Source organism: Tympanuchus pallidicinctus, unplaced genomic scaffold, assembly GCF_026119805.1.
Source record: "Tympanuchus pallidicinctus isolate F22 unplaced genomic scaffold, pur_lepc_1.0 scaffold5, whole genome shotgun sequence".
Lineage (NCBI taxonomy): Eukaryota > Metazoa > Chordata > Aves > Galliformes > Phasianidae > Tympanuchus > Tympanuchus pallidicinctus.
The window spans coordinates 40,973,833-40,994,187 of NW_026294769.1; the positions used below are offsets into that span (position 1 = coordinate 40,973,833).

At 39.3% G+C, this 20,355-nt stretch overlaps 1 protein-coding gene across 1 annotated transcript in view; it reads left to right on the forward strand.

Moving 5' to 3' along the window:
* Positions 1 to 1,708: 1,708 nt before the first annotated feature.
* Positions 1,709 to 20,355, forward strand: part of CLVS1 (clavesin 1) — a 91,555-nt gene continuing 72,908 nt past the window's right edge. The window contains exons 1-2 of the mRNA XM_052704494.1: positions 1,709 to 1,882; positions 11,134 to 11,759. Of these exons, the coding sequence (XP_052560454.1) occupies positions 11,371 to 11,759 (389 nt within the window). The 5' untranslated portion in view covers positions 1,709 to 1,882; positions 11,134 to 11,370. The remainder of the gene's footprint in view (positions 1,883 to 11,133; positions 11,760 to 20,355) is intronic.

Here is a 20,355-nt window from a genome sequence, read left to right on the forward strand (position 1 = left end):
AAAGAAAGTAATTCTGACTGGAAGCACACTCTTTCAAATAGAACAAAACCACAGGCTTTTCCTCTTGCCGACAATGCTCCTGCCACTTTCACAGTCTCAAAGCCTCCTTTGTCCATTAGAATCCAAGACAAGCCACTACAGGGTCAGATCAAAGGTCCATCTAGACTAGTGCCAGCAGTGATCAGCAGGGGAAGACTAAGGCAAGGCGTAAGAGCAGGGTAAGGATATAAACATTCTTTCTGAATGCTAGACCAACCTCTGAATATTTGTGTAGCAGGGACTTACTGAGATAGAAGTTCATGCTAAACAACCTGTAATGGGTTTTTCTTCCAAGGATATATTCAACACTTTTTTGAAGCCTAAATTTCTGTGGAAATGACTTCTGCAAATTCACTATACATTTTGTGAAAATTATGTCCTTCAGTTGGACTCTAAGCTAGATATAGTAGGTTTCCTTTGTCCTATTCTTTGAATAGGAAAACTTATCTTTCTCACACTGTTAAATGATTATTAAATGTTGAAAACAACATTATACCACATTACTCGTTTTCTCTTTTTTCCATACTCGAGAATTCTACTCTGTCATTTCTTATGAAGAGGTTCACCCATGTATTTTTTCATTGCTCTTTATCACCCAGTTTTTTGGTATGTGGGATCCTTCAGTATCTCACACAGGAGATTTGTCCAAAGGAAAGAGACCAAGAGTCTTACGTTGCTGCTTTCCATGAATTGTATACAGAAGAAGCAGAGGAAGAAATGCATTTCACAGTTACTTTTGATTGGTCTAACTGTGTTCATATGAGCAGTGAAATGTGAATTTCATTTGCTAAGGGCATTGAAGTCTTTCAAATACAACTTCCTAGCATAGCTCTTAAGAGGCTGATACAGAAATAAATTTTCAGAACCAACTGAAAGAAGTTGTCTTTTGTAATTTCTACAGGACTAGACAAAGCTTACAGATCCCAGTAACAAAAAGGCTGATTGCTTTAACAGTCAGCAGAAGATCTGTCGAGCTCCTTGTCAAAAGGTATCTTGGAAAAGTGATTTAGAAATGTGTAGCTGTTCTAGGAGAGACTGAGAGAGCTCAAGGATAAGAAAATTGTCCTAAAAACACAGACACAGCATTGACGGGGGAAATCCTTGAGCTTAAAACTGTTTGGGAGAGAGGCTGGGAGAGCTCTTATCCTGTTTTCATATTCTTCACTAGACATTCTCTGTGGCCGCTATTAGTGCCCTGCACTAGGTGTACCTGTAGTCTGACCCAGACGAACTTCTCTTACAACCCAGGCTGCCATATTCGTTAAGACAGCCCATCTATAACGCATGAAGGTTATCCTTTCTGTGGCTGCTGTAAATGCCGCAGGAGGTTGTGCTATCCCAGAGTTTCTCTCGAAAGAGGTGATGCGCGAAATAACGTCAGTGAACACCATGCCACCAGGTGAAAGACCGCACTAAGCTCTCGGTGATGGGCTGTACTGTTGCTTCCCCGACTGTCAGCAGCCTGCGGCTCCTTTGTCACCACTCCCCCGGCGGTTGTGGTGCGCCGAGCCCGCAGCCTGGGAGCTCCAGGAGCGCCGGGAGGCAGCCGGGCGGGCGGCAGGAGGGCTTAGGACCCAGGGGGACGGCAGCCTCCGAGTGGAAGGACCCAGGCTTTGGTGCACACGCCTCCAAAAAAAAAAAAAAAAAAAAAAAAGCCATAGCCCCGTGGAGCTGGCGCTCTCTCATTCACAGTTTTCTAGAGAGATCTGAGCCTGAACCTGGGAGCCGGGAGATCTTTCTCACCCACCCAGCTCAACGGCAAGGACACCTACAGGGAGAAAAAAACACAAACATCCCACGCAGCCCCCCGCCGCCCCGAGGCAGGCTGCCTGGCTCTGTGCAGGTATTTGGATTTGTCTTTTCTCGGGTTGCGGCAGGGCGGCTCTCCGCGCTCCCGTTCCTCCCCCGCGCCACCGGGCCCGGGCTGCGGCTTTTCAGCACCGCTGGGCGGACAGCTCCGGCCGTAGCCCCGCAGCGCTGCGGGCAGGAGCCTCTCCCTGCCCGCTTCCTGCCCGGCCCTGCCCCGCTGCTGCCTGCTGCCTACCTGCCCTACTCCCTGCCTGCCCTATTCCCTATCTGCCCTTCTCTTTGCCTGCCCTGCCTCCTGCTTCCTGCCTCTCCTCCCTTTCCTGCCCGTTTTTCCTCTGCCCGCCTGCCTCATTCCACTGCTCACTACTGTCTCCTCGTCTCCTGGCTCCACTGCTTGCCTCTCTTGCTTGCCTTGACTCCCTGTTCCCTGCCTCCTCCATCTCCCTCAGCTGTCTGTCGTGCCTCTCTTCCTCCCTCCCTTGTTTCCTATCTGCCCTGCATCTCCTCCCTGCCCGATGCCTGCCTGCCCTGCTTGCCCTACTTCCCTTACCTCCCTTTCCTCTCCTGACTATCATCTCTTTCCTGCTTCCTGACTCCCACCTACACTGCCTCTTTTGCCTCCTGTCCTTCTTGCCCTGCCTCTCTGCTTTCTGCCTTCTTGCTTTCTGCCTCTCCGATCGAGTCTCCTTCCTGCTCTGCTTCCCTGCCTCCTTTCCTCCCTGCCCATATTTATTTTTCCTTTCTTTCATACCCATCTTCCCCTCTTGCCCTGCTTCCTCATCAGCAGCCCTGGAGGAGGGTATGAGAGCTAGAAAAAAAAAAAAGAACTTAAGTCCAAAGAAACTGATCAAGCAGGGGAAAGAGTATAAGAAAGAGAGATCCAATTTCAGAGCAGATGAGAGCTGAGAGGAATGGAGAGGGAAGGGTTAAAACTGTAAGTTAAGTTGCTGAGACCCTAAGTACAGAGGGATAGAGGCACAAGCAGACACTGTTGCTTCTCAACAAATTGATGCCTGTTTTGACCAAGCATATTCTAACCAGAAGGGGATGAGAGATTAAAGAAAGGGAAGAATGTTCAGGGTCAGTCTAATGTTCAGCTTTTCCAAAGGCAAACAGTGATAAATAATGTGTGCAGTGAAGAGGTAGGGTGAATCATGCTTATCCTATGAACCTTTCGCTGAAGAAAGTCAAGAATTACATTTTGGTTTTACAAGCAGCAAGTGTTTTCAGGGAGGGTTTAATGCAGAAAATAAACACAAAGCAAATAACTGCTGGAGAATCCCCTTGCATGCTACTGATTTGATTTTAATTCTGTCTGCAATGGTTTAATCCTGGTGAGGGTGAAGGGGGATTGAAGAAGGTCATAGGAAGAAGGGAGCTTTCAGTTTAAAAATGCTGATTCCTAAATCTGAACAAGCTCCAGGAATAATGAAGTTAAGGGGCAGATGGCTAGTTGTTGTCCATCACTAAACAGTGACTGGATTGTATTTGGGAAGAAAAATTAAATTACAGAAAGGCTGCTTTCATGTGCTTTCTGAGCAATCCGATGGTAACGCGGATTTTCCCCAGTAAGAAAAGTTAATTCAATGCCAACATCTAAGTGACAGATTATGTAACAGTATTATGTCAAGTATTGCATAGCAAAGGTAAGGATTTTCTTTTTTTATGTAGTAATGCATAAGATAACCACACAGCTCTTTCCCTGTTTTGCAGTCTGTACCCTACATTGAAGTTTGCATGGATAGCTCACGTTGTCAGCATAATCAGCTCTGTTAAGTATCTGCTATAGGATGTTGCTGATTATCTTAAGAATTTTGTTGACTCATCCAGCTTTGAAAGCTGTTGAGTATTTTCTAAAGACTCCTGTAAGATATACACAAAACTATAAAGTAACTTGTTCTAAAAACCTTACCATGCTTACCTTACTGTTTCATCATTTCTGACTCAATCTGGTGCAGAGACCAGATTCTCTTATACTGAGTAGCACAGAGAGCTACAGAGTAGGAGTAAGCAGTGCAGTTGGCAATACAAGGACTGCAGAATCAGCCCCATCACAATGAGCCATAATTCCATAAACTCTGTGCTTTGAACACAGACAGTTTTGCAACAAAGTATGTAACAGCCTCCTTGTCTTTATAAAGAGGGCCTGTCAGTGAGAATACAAATTATCAGCCTCATAAAAAGATGGAGAGTATTTCCTTCAAACTAAGCATAGTTTTTAATTTAAGTGAGGAGTTACTGGAGTACTTCTGCTATTGTTCTGCACATTAGTATTATTTTCCCTCCTGGCCCACAGATGTAATGTATGGCACATACACAAGCATAATGGGACAACCAAATCCCACCAATAAGAAAAAAAAAAATAGGAACATCAGTCTTTTATGGAAGAGAAAGTTCGATGGGCAGTATTTCACATAATCTTGGGCAGATATATATAAATCCTTTGCATGTTGATATTATTACGACTCTCAGGATTTTGTCTAAGAATTTCCAAAAACTCTTTTTCATTTTTATTAATAGGATTTGTAGAAATAAACTTCTTAAGCTTAGTATGTTTGAATGCACAAGGTACTGTCAAATTACATTAAAATTCATTTTGACAGTGTTAGAAGAAATGTGCAGATCCATGTGTTTTTACTCCTTGAGTAGGTAAGGAAGAAAGAAGCACAGTAACATTGTATGAATTCTTGGGTGAAGAAGTCCTCCTCTGTCTCCTCCCTCCCTGCCCCCTCAGTTCCCTTTCCTTCCCTCCATTCCTTTATTCATACTTTCCTTTCTTCCTTCCTTCCACTCATTTTCTCACATTCTCTTCTCTCCTTTCTTCCTCTCTTCTTTTCCTCTTTCTGCCACCTTACAGAATGGCAGACGCCTTTCTCATTCATAGTGTCTAAAGAAGAACTAAGTTTGCTACTAACAGGGCAATACACAACTGAGGCACTTAACATTTTTAAAGGAACATAATTTTTATAATGTATATGAAAACTCCCATGCCATTTGATAAACTTCACGTTGTTATAGTTGTAGAACTAAGTGTCCTCACTGTTTATTTCGTTCTTTCTTCTATATATCTTTATACAGATATCGTAATATCATTTCTACAGTACGTTAAGGAGTATTCAAGTACCAGGATTATCATTCCATGCTATCATTTCTCCTCATATCTTAATTATCATGCTTGGGGATTAGATTTCATGTTTTACATACTGCTGATAATTTCTGCTGAAAGAAGATTCTATACAATTGGACAAAGTGATTTCTTTGTTCCGTAGTGGTCAGGTTGCTTTTTTCATGGTGACCCTTCCAGTTCATGACTAACATGGAATTCCCATGTAGCCTTCTGAAATGCCATAGGTCAGATGTCACATTCCTATAGGGATTAGCAGTTTATCTGTAGTGGGTGAAAATATAAAACTTTAAAATTATGTTCTGGAAATATATTAAAACAGTCTTACTTAGTTCACCACTAATTTGCTTATCTTTTTTTTCAAATTTATTTACAAGTTCTCTGAGTTTCCCTCCTCAGCACGTTGACAATAAGTTTTCAAATTTTGTGTCAGAAAATAGTGAGGCAATCTATTTCACATCTAACAGACAACCTTGTCTGTCCCTCCTGATGCCCAGCAGTTTGTAGCATCAGCAGGAGAACTGCAGGCCAGTGTTGCAAGCATGCCTGCCCTATAGGCAAACAGAGCTACAAGGATCAGCTGAGTTGATGCCACGGTTTTGTGCTGAGCAGTGGATAATTTACCACTCTTGGACAGATAGATGTGGCCCAAGGGTATCCTGTAACTGACTCAAACTGACAAGGAGTCTGTAATACGAGGGAAATAGGGATGTGTGATGTATTGTTTTCACTGAACTAAAGGAAATGTTGGGTTTTGCACCTCGGCAAGGAGATCATAACCCAGGAAAGAGTGGGCACCATCAAATTCCCCACACAGCTGTTAGAGACACAAACATTTCCTATTTTCATATTGGAGAGAAGCAACAGTTCCCTAGCCAGAGGATACAGGAGAAGCAGGCCTTCAAGGAGGAAGGTCTGCAACATTTAATCCATTCAAATTCACTGGGAGAATTGGATCCCATAGGGAAGCAAGAGGTGTGAATAATTTGATCAGCAGTCAGGCTATGAGTTGGGAAGCAGTTGGTGCTCTTGGAAAAACCAAAGGAGATGATATTCATTTTGGGTTCAGATTGTGCTACTAAAGTTTTGCCTTTCACTAGGGAAACAGGGAGCATTGCAGTCTACCTTCTCATTTCTTAGTGTGCAAAAAGGTTTCACATTTTTCTCATGGTGCAGAGCATTGTTCATAGAGTGGAAAGATTACCCAGATGTTAACATGTATGCTTGCAGCTCAAGAGACACATGCTCTTCTCCCAACTCTGTGAAATGTTCCTGCTGTGACTTCAGGCAAATCACTCAGGGCATTACTTTTCCCCACTAGCTGTGGCAGATGCCAAGATCCTGCAGCCAAGGACAAAAGAGAGACAGATTTTTTCATTCCTTTTTTGAAATTAATTCTTGGAGCCAGGGTACAGCCCTTTTTTATGTCTGAGCACTCAATCTCCGGTTTGGATTCCTACTAAGATACCCAAGACCTCAAAGTGCCAAAGAATCCACTTCTATGAGCTCAGCTATGGGCCCATCCTGCCCCTGGAGTAATACCTGCTAAGCAGAGCACAGCCCAAAGATGTTTTCCATAGTTTAACATCAAAATATTTTTTTTAAAAGCAATTTAATGAGATGACACCCACACACTGAAATGAAATCATTCTATCTCACCATTTTCACACCCTAGCAACCCACTTTCTTCTGGCATGATTTTAGCATCTGTGTATGAATGTTAGGAATTAGGAATTACGTAAGGAGACAAATCATAACACTGGTGACTATTAACACCAGGTGATGATCAAAGGTCAGTGCCTTTCCCATTTGAATGCTGTGGAAATGAACTTCCATGTGGTGCATATCTTTCAATGCAATGAAATTTCTTATTAGACAGAGGTTTCTAAAAGTGTGTGATTGAAGTGGATGAAGAATGGCCAAGTGTGTATAAGGACATTTCTAGAGGCAAATGGTGTTGTAAAGGCAGCAAAGTGGGAAAGAACAAAATGTTTCAGACAAGCATCGTCTCCACTGAGGACAGTTTTGGCCAATTATCCAATTTATATGGCTCAAATAAGGGTTGAATGCTGATCCAGAAGAGAGTACTAGAGCATGTTATGACCTTTGAATGGATAGTGCTATGTAGATACATCCTTAATATATCACCTTAATTTTAGTTAATAATTAAGTATTGTTTGGTTGGTTGGCTTTTTATTAAGACTTATTCCCAAGAGTCGGGCAAAAAATATAAACTGTTTATGTTAAAATAATAATCAATTTATAATATTTTTTTCAACTTAAGCCCTCTTTTTGTCCCTTGTCATTCTCTTGAAGAGAAAACAAATACAGTGAAATGGTATGTGACATCACAATTTTGGTGACATTTTTCCTTGTTTTTACTGTATTAATAAGCTGTGTTTCAAATTCTGTTAAAAGTCTTTCCTTGTTTAAAGCTGAGTTTTGTTCCTTTGGAGAAATGATTTATTTTAAGTGGTTGCTAAAAGACATTCGGAGAGCAAATATTACTTCAGGAACTAAGAGTCACGACACAGAAAAACAGCTGTTGAGACTATAACAAAGAAACTGAGATTCCAACACATAGCAGTAATATTCAAGATAGGAAAAAAAAGGCCAGCATCATGGAGCTGTTGTATAGTGTCTGGAGCAGGGCCACTAAGATGATCAGAGGACTGGAGCACCTCTCCTATGAAGAAAGTTTGAGGAAACTGCTTGTTTAGCTTGGAGAAGAGAAGGCTCCAAGGAGACTTCATTGTGTCCTTCCAGTACTTGAGGGGAGCTTATACATGGGATGGGAACTGACCTTATCACTGTCTGATAGTGAAACAACAAGGGGAATGGCTTTAAAATAAAAGAGGGGAGATTTAGATTAGATGTTATGTGGAAAGTCTTTACTCAGAGCACAGCTTACCCATGAAAGCTCTGGCTACCCTATCCCTGGAGGTGTTCAAGGCCAGGTTAGATAGAGTCCTGGGAAGCCTTATCTAGCCTTATCTAGTGGTTGGCAACCCTGATCACGGCAGGGACTTGGAAATGGATGGTTTTTAATGTCTCTTCCAATCCAAACCATTCTATAATTCTACGATTCGTTTGGGGAAAAAATAAATAAATAATCATAAGTAAATAAATAAATAAATAAATAAATAAATAAAAGCAGAACAAAGATGCAAACACCTGAAAAACTGGCAGATGGATAGGAGTATACAGAACACCAGAAGAGAAGATCTGCCATGTGTGTGGCAGGGGATGAAAATGGAGAAGGCACCTCTGCTATACCTTTGGGAATCAGGATAAATCAGTCTGAGAGTAACAATTAAACTGGTAACTACAGAACATTAAATTTATTGTCAGGGTAAACAGAGGGAGAACCAAGTCACTCACTGATAAAAATCAAGAACCTCGAAGTCAATGGTACTAGACAGAACTACTAACCCTTGAGTTGTGCTGTCATTCAGAAAGAATGATATTCATATACATTTTGGATTATTTTGAAATATATAACATTATCCCAGTAAAGCATTTTAGTGCAAAGGATGTTCCAGCTGATAGTGAGTATAATCTATAGATACTGTAGCTCAACTCACTACCTGAAATCTCTGAAATACATTTAAAAATCTTTGTTCAGTTGTATGGAAGGTTTGTAAATTGTTTTTTTTGGCAACAAAGTTTGACAGGAAAGAACCATAACTCTTTCACCTTGGGTTCATCCTGGGGATGAAGGTGCTGATCCATTGAAGTAAAAACAGTAGAAAATTTGATGATGAGAACATCATTTTAACACCAACTGCCCAGAAACCCTATGAGGAAATGTGAAGGGCTGAACTTTCCCTCCTTGTCTATCTCCATTTCCTTCTGGAGCAGACAGCAGTTGACCTTTCACGAATTTTCCTCATTTCCAAAGAGGAGTCTTGGTGGAGGTCAGAGTCTGAAAAGGAACCTCAGCAAGGCATGATTTTCCTCCCATATACTCTCACAAAAACTGTGAAACCACTGAGGTCACTTTTATCTGCCACAAGTCACAGTGGTTCCAAATTCACATTCAAATTCATACTGACCGAGCCTGATATGACACAGCCCCCACATCATCTCCCTGCTCCCACCTCTCCTCTGCCAAGCACCCTTGAGCACAGCCAGGTGCCTTTGGGCACTGCACTACCCCAGTGACAGCGTCTCACTTAAGTACACCTAACTAGCTCTGTGGAGATTATTCTAACTCAAAGCATGATTTATGCAGTAAAATGCTAATGCCACCATTAATCTGAGATCTAAAGTACAGAAAATTGGCCTGATCTTCTCATGCTCTACATCAATTTTACATCAGCAGAGTTCTGTTAGTATCAGCAGAGTTATCCTAATTTCTGCTCGTATATGCAAAAGGAAAGCATCCTTTTTTGTGTGTGTATGCAATCCAGCAATCCATATTTCTTTAACCGTTAAGTAACCTGCACCCATAGATTAGCCTCTCAGGACTTCAGGCATGTTACTCTAGAGTCTTTCACACTTTGCAATTAGGCTTGTAAAAGGCAGGCACCCTTCTTTCCTCCTATTTCTGCCTTTTCCTACTTTTTCCCAGGCTGATAATGAATCATTGGACGCTCTATCCTGCAGGTAGCTCTGTGCGTCTTCAGCTCCATAGCTAATACAAAAAGGAAATGCTTACCTGACTCCCTTTTGTATCACACACTGATAAGTTGCGTGTCTGTTGCTGTAGAAAGAAAATGTTTGGGGGGATTTTTCTTATCCTTCACCACACATGTCATGTAAGCAAATATGCAGAAACATTCTGTATTCAAATTTAAGGATTCTGGGTCTGCAGCTATGGTATCTAAAATGCAGTTTGTTTCAATGACAGGCAAGATTATAGAACAGGGGACTTGTTTCCCCTGTGCTGATTAACTTCAAGGACCTGCAACGTAACCTTGAGCACCTCTGACTAAGAAGTGCCCTGGCTGCTGCTGTCCCCTTGGTTTGATATGAGAGTGCTGAACCCAGGGGAGCAGTGGAATGGAACAGTGTTTGCATTATAAATAATTCATGATTTTCCAAACAGCTTTCTTCAGATATAATAAAGCATATCTTTCACTGAAGAATTCCCTTTTAATTTTTAAATCAATTTTTTTTTTCTTCAGAAATTAGCCAGAAAGATAAATCAGTTAGGCAGCGGCATTTTTTGTTTGTCTGTTTGCATGTCTGTTTTTGTGATGCCTAAAGTATTGGATGGATCTTGATCTTCCTTCACACACATTTCACAGAGGAACAGACCTTGATCTTATTTCACACAAGTGTAGCTACACAGACTTCGATGACAGCCTCTTGCTAATTATGTCACTGAAATGTAAGGGACTCACTGCATCGTTTTGCTCATACATAACAGCTTAAGCAGCTCTTCTTATAACACTCGTGAAAACAAATTGAAGGTAAAGTACAAGAATAAAAATGAAATTCAGAACTAGGTGTTTTGAGAAAGCTACAAGGTTCTGAAGACAAGAGTTTGGCATCAAATGCAGCTAGAACACCAACCCTGTCAGATTAGATTCATCAAACGCTTTATTCATGGGAAGTTTCCCATGAAAATATTCTAAGTCTCAGTGGGAAATATTTTGGTGTGGTTTTACCAAGAAGAAAACACCCCTGATTCTGGTGGAGTTCTGTTTCATTTTTCAGCAGTTTTGTGAGTAACTCAGAGGCTAGTTCAAGGAAAGCTACAGGCTGACAGTACAGGTGATAAAAACAAGCAAAGCAAGTTTTCATATTTTGCAGGTATGCAAATGTGCAAATTTACAAGCTGAAATGTTGCTTCTCTTAATGGTTGAAAGAAATTACTATTAATTTTACTGTAGTCATTTTAGGCTTGAAGTTGTGGAAAGCTGGAACTCACTTTTATATGACAATTTTGCAAATAGTATTTTAATGCTAAAATGATATGGCATGTAATTGTCAATTAATAAGAATGCCTTACTGAAAGATGAAATATGTACATTGAAGATATCAGTGATTGTCTTATAATAACTGTACTCATTCTGAAATTATTTGGTTGCTATCCTCTTACATATGAAGTCTACAAAACAATTTCATTGCTATATAAATTTCAAAAATGTGTTTATGTAAGCTGTATACACACATTTAATCTTTCTTAAAAATCTATTTACTTTTTCTTTTAGAAAGTGATGGAATAAACAACACATTCCTTTGGATGAATTATACAGCAGATGAACTGCCAATTATTCTTTGTGCAGGAATAAGAAAAACCCTTCACTTTCATTTATTACGTATCAGCTTGATAACAAAAAAACTTCTGAATGGCTCATGGTCACAGCAAACCATTAATTGAATGGGATCAGCACTTCTCCTACTAAATTATCTGAAGTCAAGGATTTGGAAAAGAGATTTTTGCAGCAATGACCCATTTACAAGCTGGACTTAGTCCAGAGACTATAGAGAAAGCCCGCCTGGAACTGAATGAAAACCCAGACATTTTGCACCAGGATATCCAGCAAGTCAGGGACATGATCATCACAAGGCCTGACATCGGGTTTTTACGTACAGATGATGCCTTCATCTTGAGATTTCTCCGAGCCAGGAAGTTTCACCAAATGGAGGCCTTCAGACTGCTGGCTCAGTACTTCCAGTACCGCCAATTAAATTTGGATATGTTCAAAAATTTCAAGGCTGATGATCCAGGAATCAAACGGGCTCTGACTGATGGGTTCCCAGGAGTACTGGAAAATCGTGACCACTGTGGCAGGAAGATTCTTCTGCTTTTTGCAGCCAACTGGGATCAGAGTAGGTAAATGTAGATAGTGTCCTTATCTTTTTGCATACATTTACACTCAACTCATAAATGAATGTTTGTGATCATATTTAAAGAAAGGTCATTTTTTGTAAAAGATTTTGTAACCATCAGTCCAATTCACTACAACTTTTGTCCAATCTGATCACCTCTCATTCTTCAGATTTAACATCATTAAGAAAAGGGTATATCAGGGTATCAAATAAATAGTTTGTGGGGTTTTTTTTGTTGTTGTTCTGTTTGTTTTTTTTCCACAAATGTTTTAGTCAGATAGTGTTGGCTTGTTATAAATATATTAATGCCTATTATAAAATTGATTCAGTAATATCATAGATTAGCTTAACAGGTTGTCAGAAAAGAAAACATACTCATAGCTGTTCTGACCATATTTATCCTATCTCCAGACTTATTCACAGACGATTTTTTTTGTTTTAATCATGGCCTATGTTATATCTCCAAACTGCATCATCATATCTACATACTTTGGCTAGTTTATACAGTTAATCTGGCTAGTTAATCTGATAAATAAAAGATTCATGCAAAGCATATCTTTTGTTCAGGTCATTTATTTACAGAGTACAAGCAAATATATCTACCAGCCATTATTATAAAATGATGTTCTTAAATGTTGACATGATTAGCCATTTTTCATCACCTATTTGAAGTGATATAAATACAAAGAAAAGTGCAATATTCTCCAAATAATCATGTTTGCATTGTCCTCTTTGTCAGAAGTTATTTCGTTCCATTTTCCATGCCATCAGGGTAGAATGGAGAAGTTTAATCAGCTGTTATGATTTCTATGTCTAGTGCTACATCTGCTGATTTTTTCATAAAAATCACACCAAATAACTAAATTTGATTCAAGATTTGAGCATCAAAAATTCTGAAGATTTCCAGGCAAGAGTTTGTCTTGGCAGAGTCCTAAGCTGTTCACCAATGTGTCGTTCATCCTTAGAAGTTAATAGATTAAAGCTTTGCATTTATGCTACAGAAACTACTAGAGATCAGTACGTGTGTCTGCATTCCTTGTTTTCTGAGAAAATCTTTCATCTCCTTGAGCAAAAAAGTGTTCAGAAGTGGTTCTAATTTTCTTTTCATGCACAGATAAAGTAAAAAGATGTACAGAAATATAGTCTTGCATGAAGAAAAATATTTGGTGAAATCCAGATATAAAGCTGGTGATAGATAAGAGTCTTACTGAGTACAATGGGGCCAGAGTTTATCTCCTGACTTTCTGAACCATGAACGTCACTTCATTCCAACCATAGCACCTTTCCTTTAGCAATTGGGCTAGAAAGAAAGATCAATAAGTAGGTATCTTGCAGTAATAGAAAGCATCAGTTTTATTGGACAGTTTTGTGGTTCTGCTGGCTGCATTAAGGGATTTAGGTATTACATAGAGCTGGGTTCAGATCTGTGATTTCTCAACAGAATGAATCCATATGATTAATCTCATGTGTCAGAACCTGTCCTAGGAAAGTTGAGAATGCTGTTGTCTTCCAAGCAACTTCCAGCTGCTTGTACTGTGTTAATTTAAAGGGACCACCATGTTTTCAAATTAATGTCCTAAATATGTCATCTCTTAACCTACTTTTGAATTCACTGAGAATACTGTTGCATTTTTGGGAAGTTGCTCTCAGGCAACAAGATAGTACCTTATCTCCTCTACAGTAATGGTCTTGTGTTCAATTTGACCATGATATAACAGCTAAGCTCCTTTTCCTTGAGGGAGATCATTGTATTGTTCACAGGGTAAGAAAATATTTGTGGGAAGTCAACACAACAAAGATAATGTTCTGTAAAGTACCACACTAGTTTAACAATTTGCAATATATTCGTGCTGCCAAAGGTTAAACAGATAGAATTTATGTACTCTCAGAATTAGAAATATTTTCCAGGCTGTTTATATTCTGCATCATTCTTCTGTACACATCCTATCATCTTAGCACTGTTGCTTATGTGCAGATGAAGTGATTACAAACTTTTGTTGAGAATACATCATGTGGTAACACAATGTCACGTTTCTCTTTGGTAGTTGTCTCCTTTTAGATACAAAATCACCAGTTTTCTTATCTACTTAGTCACATCATGAGCTCATGTTCAGCTCAAATTTGCTCCAAGACACTGTTTCCCAAAATAAAAAAAAGACTGGTAAATGTGTCATACATTCTCATCTACAATGAGGGCACAGTCAAGCATGTGATTCACACTCTTCTGCAGAGCTAAACTTGTTCTCCTCCTTGATTATTGTTGCATGTTTTTTGTGACATCCACAAAGTTCACTAGCAATAATTTCATTTTTGCTTCTACATCGCTGAAAAAATTAGTGGTTATTATTTTGACTATAACCTCCTCGATGGCTAGGAAAAAAACACTAGGATTGATGATTCTTATCCATAGACCACTACCTGCAACCTACCATTATGCCAGGCTTTCTTTCATTTAGCATGTGCTGCACTGGTTTTGTATTGCTCCTTTTTTTTTTTAAAGAAAGATTTCTCAAAGACAATGTCTTCACTTTCTAAGACCCACGTAGTAACTTCTGCATCTGTTCTTTCATGTTAAAATATGTTACAGAATGAAAGACTTCAGTGACGTAGAATAAATGCAAATTATCAGATGGATAGAAATGAAAGATCAGATTAATTACACTTTGAGGGAGAGGAAAAATGTTGAGATGTGTTACTGTATATGAGTGAATCCTTGCAGGGGAGAACCATCATTCACTTTGTTCAGAGGTGCAAAATAATCTAACTGCAAGGTGTGAACTCACCCAGAACTCATTTACACTTCACATATATCACGTCTTATAGAGAAAGCTATTTGTAAACAGAAATCATGAAGTATTAAAGATAGGTATATAAGTCAAATCAGAAACTTGTTTGATGGACTAGCTTACAATATGAAAATTCAGTTTGTAAAACAAGTACATATGTACATGCATGTAGATTTGATGGGACTTGAACAAGAATTTCTCGTAAATGCATATGCCACGTTCCAGATTGCAAATGTTCCTTCTCACAGCTTCTCATTTCTTCAGTCTCACCAAAACTAAGTCCTCACCCCCATGATGCACCTTGTGTAAAACTGAACCTTTTAAAGAAGCCAGATAAAAACATGTTTTCATCTGTTAGATTGAGGAAACTCTTCTCTAGCAACCACAACTGTTCGTAGGTTGGCTGCTGCCATTTGGTATACCTTGCTCACACACCTGAGAAATGGTGGCTTTAGGTGAACAATTCAGCAGCAGACATTCATTGATATTCCAAGTAAAGATATTTCCTTCAAGGTTTTTCAGACAGAGTAAAATTTAGTTTTGTATAAAGAGCCAGTGTGACGGCTATCTCTATTCATGATATGAGTTACATACTGACCCTTTGCAAGTAGTGCCTTGGGGCAAATGGCCGCAAGAGTGCCCACTGTCTTTTACAGAAAATGGTAATGAATTCTTTTTTTTTTCATAGCTGGACTGTCAAGTCTTAGATGCTGTCAAATAGCTTCAATTATTCTGTATGGAAGCCAGAAGGGAAAATTGCTTTGTTTATAGCATACATTTCCAAGTCAGCTGCTAGCCATAAATTCTCTTTTATTAACCAAGGAGTCCCAAATGCAAGATACCTACCATTCTGTAGAAAAGTGTATTGAGGTAGGCTGAAGGGCAAGGAAATATTCTGACATAGTGGTAAACCAACAGCTATAAATATTTTAGAGGATTATGACAGAAAAGATGACATCCTTGTTGAGAATGTTCATAAATGGTGTAGCTGCAAGGACATTGTCATCAGCAGATCCTGTTTGAATGAATGAATGTCTCTGAGGCTCATCATTCCAGTATATTTCAAGGATAATCTCAGGTACTTACTAGAATATGATGGAATAAACATCTTTTGAGACTGATTTATGGTCACAGACAAACTGTGGCAATAACTCAGCCTCATAGCTGTTTATTATGAGAGATTGCTGCTGAAATATGATCAACCCTAACACCAGAATAAGTTTTACATAGCATGTTTTTGTGTTTGGTTAGGGGATGCTGATTTTGTATTGTGAGATGCTTACACTAATGCAATCTGAGGTCATCATTCAAATGTCACAGTGACCAACAAATTGCCTGGAAATGCAATATATTAAAAATAATTCATGTTACATTACTATATTACTAAGCTTGTCTGAAATGGTAGCAGAATTTGGGGTAATAGAGAAAGGAGTTATAAGCAGAATACTAATTTCAAGGAGCAATGAATGCGCAAATTAAACGCTGTACAAAGTAGAACACGACAAGCTCTGCCATGAAATGTTTTAATTTACTCCAAGTCAGAAACTTAATTCAGTTAGTACAGTTTATTGTAGAAGCTGAGTTTGGGAAAGCAGTTTGTAGCCTGGGTGAGAGACAGAAGGATGACATACAAAAATGACAATCCTGGATAGGGCTAAGAAGGAAATCAAAGAAGAGAGAGAAAATGTCTTAAAAAGGAAGAAAAACAACAGCTGGGAAAGTTACAAGACATATGTTGAAGAACGAGACAAGCCTGACTGAAAGGAATAAAACCAGTGGAATGAGTTAGGGCAATTTGACACAAACTGAGAACAGAGAACTGTGAATGGTGTGGGGATTGAAGAGCATTGGTTCCAGCGAGTGACTCAGACAATTGTAGATAGTCTAAGGGATAACAAAAGGAAATGTAGCACCAGCTGGAAGATTGCTCGGTGCCACTTCCTTCTACAAAGAAAACCAACCCAATCTCCCATCTTTATAAGCCACAGAAGACAGATGATCAAGAAATAATACACACAAACACACATACAACAAAAACATGCATACAAACAATTCTCTCTTCCCTGGCTATCTGAGAAGAATAAAATTTTGTGTGAGGGTTTATGCCTGGGTGGCAGAAAAGAGAAACTTCAGACAGTTGTGATAGGGAGGATTCTGGATACCTTGTCTCTAGAAAATGACTCATGTTGCTGTGTGAGCCATATATGTCATCCATACAGCTTTCTCTAGATAATGATTTATTTTAGCTTCTTTCCTATGAACTCAGAGCCCCTGTATCAATTGCATTTTACATTAAAATAATCACTTTTTTTCACCACAACCTGGTAGGTACCAAGCAAGCATCTTACACTTTCAGCAGCTTCAATGCAGCCCTGGGGATGCTTGGGAATTGCTGATGCTAGTCTGTGCAACTCTAGAGGAATTACAGTGGATAACATGAATTCAGTCAAGATGTGCATGAGGGTAGGGGGCTGTAGGGAATGCTGAGCAGTACATGAGGGTAAATCTTGCCCCACCACCACATTTGCCATGTTTAAGGTTTTTGTCTGCCTTGGTGAGGCTGGAGGATGTGGAAGATGTCAGATCCTGAAGCTGCATTGGTATGTGTGCCCTGCCCATGCTTAGTTGGGACACTCTCGATTATTTCATGAAATAAGTGCCTGCCACAGGCATCTCAAAATCTAACAGACTGAAGAAAGGTGGAGACTGAGATGAAAGATGGAGGATATTGAATCACAGAATCATAGAACAGTATAAACACAGATTATCCTGAGTTGGAAAATTCCCACAATGATCCTTGAGTCCAACTCAGGGCTCCAAACAGAACCACCCAAAATTCAAGCCCTCTGTCTGAGAGCATTATTCAAACACTCCTTGAACTCTGGCAGTTTGCAGCAATGACCACTGCCCTTTGGAGCTCAGTGCAGTGCCCAGCCACTCTCTGGTGAGGAACCTTTTCTTGATATCCAACCTGGCCCTCTCCTGACTCAGCTCTATGTCATTCTCCCAGGTTAAATGGATTAAAGCCATTCCGATAAATCAGCTTTAAACTCTAATTGCTAAAACTCTTCAGTGCAAGATATTTTGCTTCTTTTGACATGGTTAAGCCGATAAAGCGGATGGAGTGGTATAATTAATCTGCCAGGACAGGAGGCATAATGTCTAAAGAAAAGAAAATGGAATCATTCCATGAGGAAAATGAAAGTCTTGTCTTCAGTTCTGCTTGAACTCACTTACACAGTTGCTGATTTTAATAAGTGCAACAACTATAGAGAAAATAAAATGCTGCTATACCTTGCTCCCAGGCCATGATACTTGAAGCTCTGGAAACATCTAGAAGTTTCCATGTGTTGTGGGGGACAGAGGGCAGAAGAAGCTAGTTAGCCTCCTGCTGGAACTATTTTCTCTGTAACTGCCTATTTTCTGTTCATGCTGAGCAAACTTGCATCAACAAAAACTCATTTTTAAGAGAAAGGTAAAATGTAAGTATCTTTTTCAGAACTTTTTCTCAAAAGATGCAATTACTTTTTCACTACAAACATGCAGTGAACAACAGGTCTGTGTACACATTAACATATAGGGTGCCAGTTATCTTGCATTCACGTGGTTTAAATCACAGCATCAAGCAGTGTTACATTGCTACAGAGATCAAAAACAATCTATTCGAAAAATGGATGTGGGTAAAATGCATAATAATCCATGAACATCTTCAGAGATCTGAAATTCAGGATTTGAATGAAATTAGAAAATTCTATACTATTGATTTATATGTCATCCTAAGTAAAACTGTTTATTTAAAATGTTTTTTCTTTGAATTTTAACATTAACATGATTTTATGAAATACCAAGATGTAATGAAAAATAATTCCTTGATGTACATGGCAGAAGTTCAATGGTGGCAAGTGAAAGAGCTGCTATGTTCTTGAAGAAACAAGTGAAGAGATGCCAGAATAATTCAAAAGTGCAGAAGAACATGGAGCAGGAGCAGTCAGGCTGACTGAACAGCACACACTTCAGGGCCTACACCTCTCTATGCATACCGCTCTCTCTTTGTAGAGGCTTTATCTGAACATGACGGGAGATGTTCTCTAATTTATGGAGGTTCTTGGACACCTAGCCTGGACCACTGTCAGCTTGGCCAAAAATCACAGTCTTATATGTTAAATATGCACAGATAATCTATAGGGTGTATATGGTGCCTATACTCTGAGTGCTGGGATGTGTATTAACACACTGCATTGCTTATCTGTAAGTTCTCACCAGGAAATTCCACACCTGAACCTTACCTTACCTAGAGAATCTCCATCCTTCCCTATTATGTTGGACCTGTGATCCTCCAAGCTGTTGAAGCTTTGTGAGGTTCTGAACAAGAATGTATTGCCTTGTTTTCGCAGGGATAATCCTACCCTCTGTTGTACAGTAGAAAATCATTCCACTTGTTCAGTATTCATTTATATATAAGCCACTTTCAGTTGGCTACTGCAATCTAATTTCAGTTTCACTCTGATAAAGCTTTAAATTCTGTTTTAATATAAGAGAACTTTGCAAGTCTGGGAAAAGGGGCAACTTGTATACAGTGCAGCTGCTTTTTTTTCTTTTTTTTTTTTTTTTTTTTTTTTTTCTTTTTTTTTTGGCCCAGCATCTTATTATTCTCTGTTAAAATACATGCACAGGTACATGTGGACTAGAGGGAATGGCCTGCAGTTGCACCTGGGGAGATTCAGGTTGGACATTAAGAAATACTACTTTTCCTAAAGAGTGGTCAGGCACTGGAAAGGGCTGCCCAGGGAGGTGGTTAAGTCACCAAACTTGGAAGTGTTCAAGGAACATTTAGACGTTGTGTTGAGGGTCAAGGTTTAGTGAGAACTATTGGTGATTGTTTGATGGTTGGACTGGATGATCTTGTAGATCTTTTCCAACCTTAGTGATTCTATGTGCATTCACTTCCTTTCAGAGAATGTTTTATAAAACTCATTTTTTTTAAGTTCATCATAACATGGAAGATTAACATAAAAAAAAAAAAGAAAAAGAAAAAGCATGTCAGATGTAGACTGTGCTAAAGGCCAGCAAGCCTTCTAAGACATCAGACATACCTGTTGTTACTAGTTTAATTGTGGCTCTACTGAGATCTCTCACCTCTTGGTTTGTTAACAAAGGTGTCCATGGTCAATTAATGGAGATAAAACTGACTACACAGGAAAAGATTTTGAGGGAAATTTTGGACTACAAATGGAACAGTTCAGCAAGGTAATGCCACTGAGAAAGAAGTTTATTAGCTGGAAAGCTGTCTGCAGGACACCAGCAGCCATTCAACATTACTCCCCTCAACAGAACTGCAATCAAAGTACTGGCACAATGTGCAATAAGAGCTAAACCAGGAAATGAATAATAGAATAAGAAATCTGGAAAATAGGACAATGTAGGAACAGCTAAAGGCAGTGAGAAGAAATGGGATGAAATCTTCCCTTTATAAATAAACGTTTACCTTAGTGAAAGGTGGTAGTGGCAAGCTATTGACCATCTCATTAGGAATGCAGAACAAAAGCAAATTAAGTAATCTTCAGAAAACCAGAACAAGATCTCTGAAGATTAGCAAACATTGTGTGCTGATTAAAATGCTTCAGGACTTGAATAAGTAATTGAGGCAGCCTGTGAACTTTTTATTACTGGATTTTTTACTGAAGAAGTCAGACAAAGCTGGACTATTTCTGATGACGCATTGTAGGACATGTACGAGATGCTGTCAGATCACTTTTTATCCTTCTTTCTAGGATTAATTTGCTTTTGGAAAAAGCCTCTGAAGAGGATAAACTC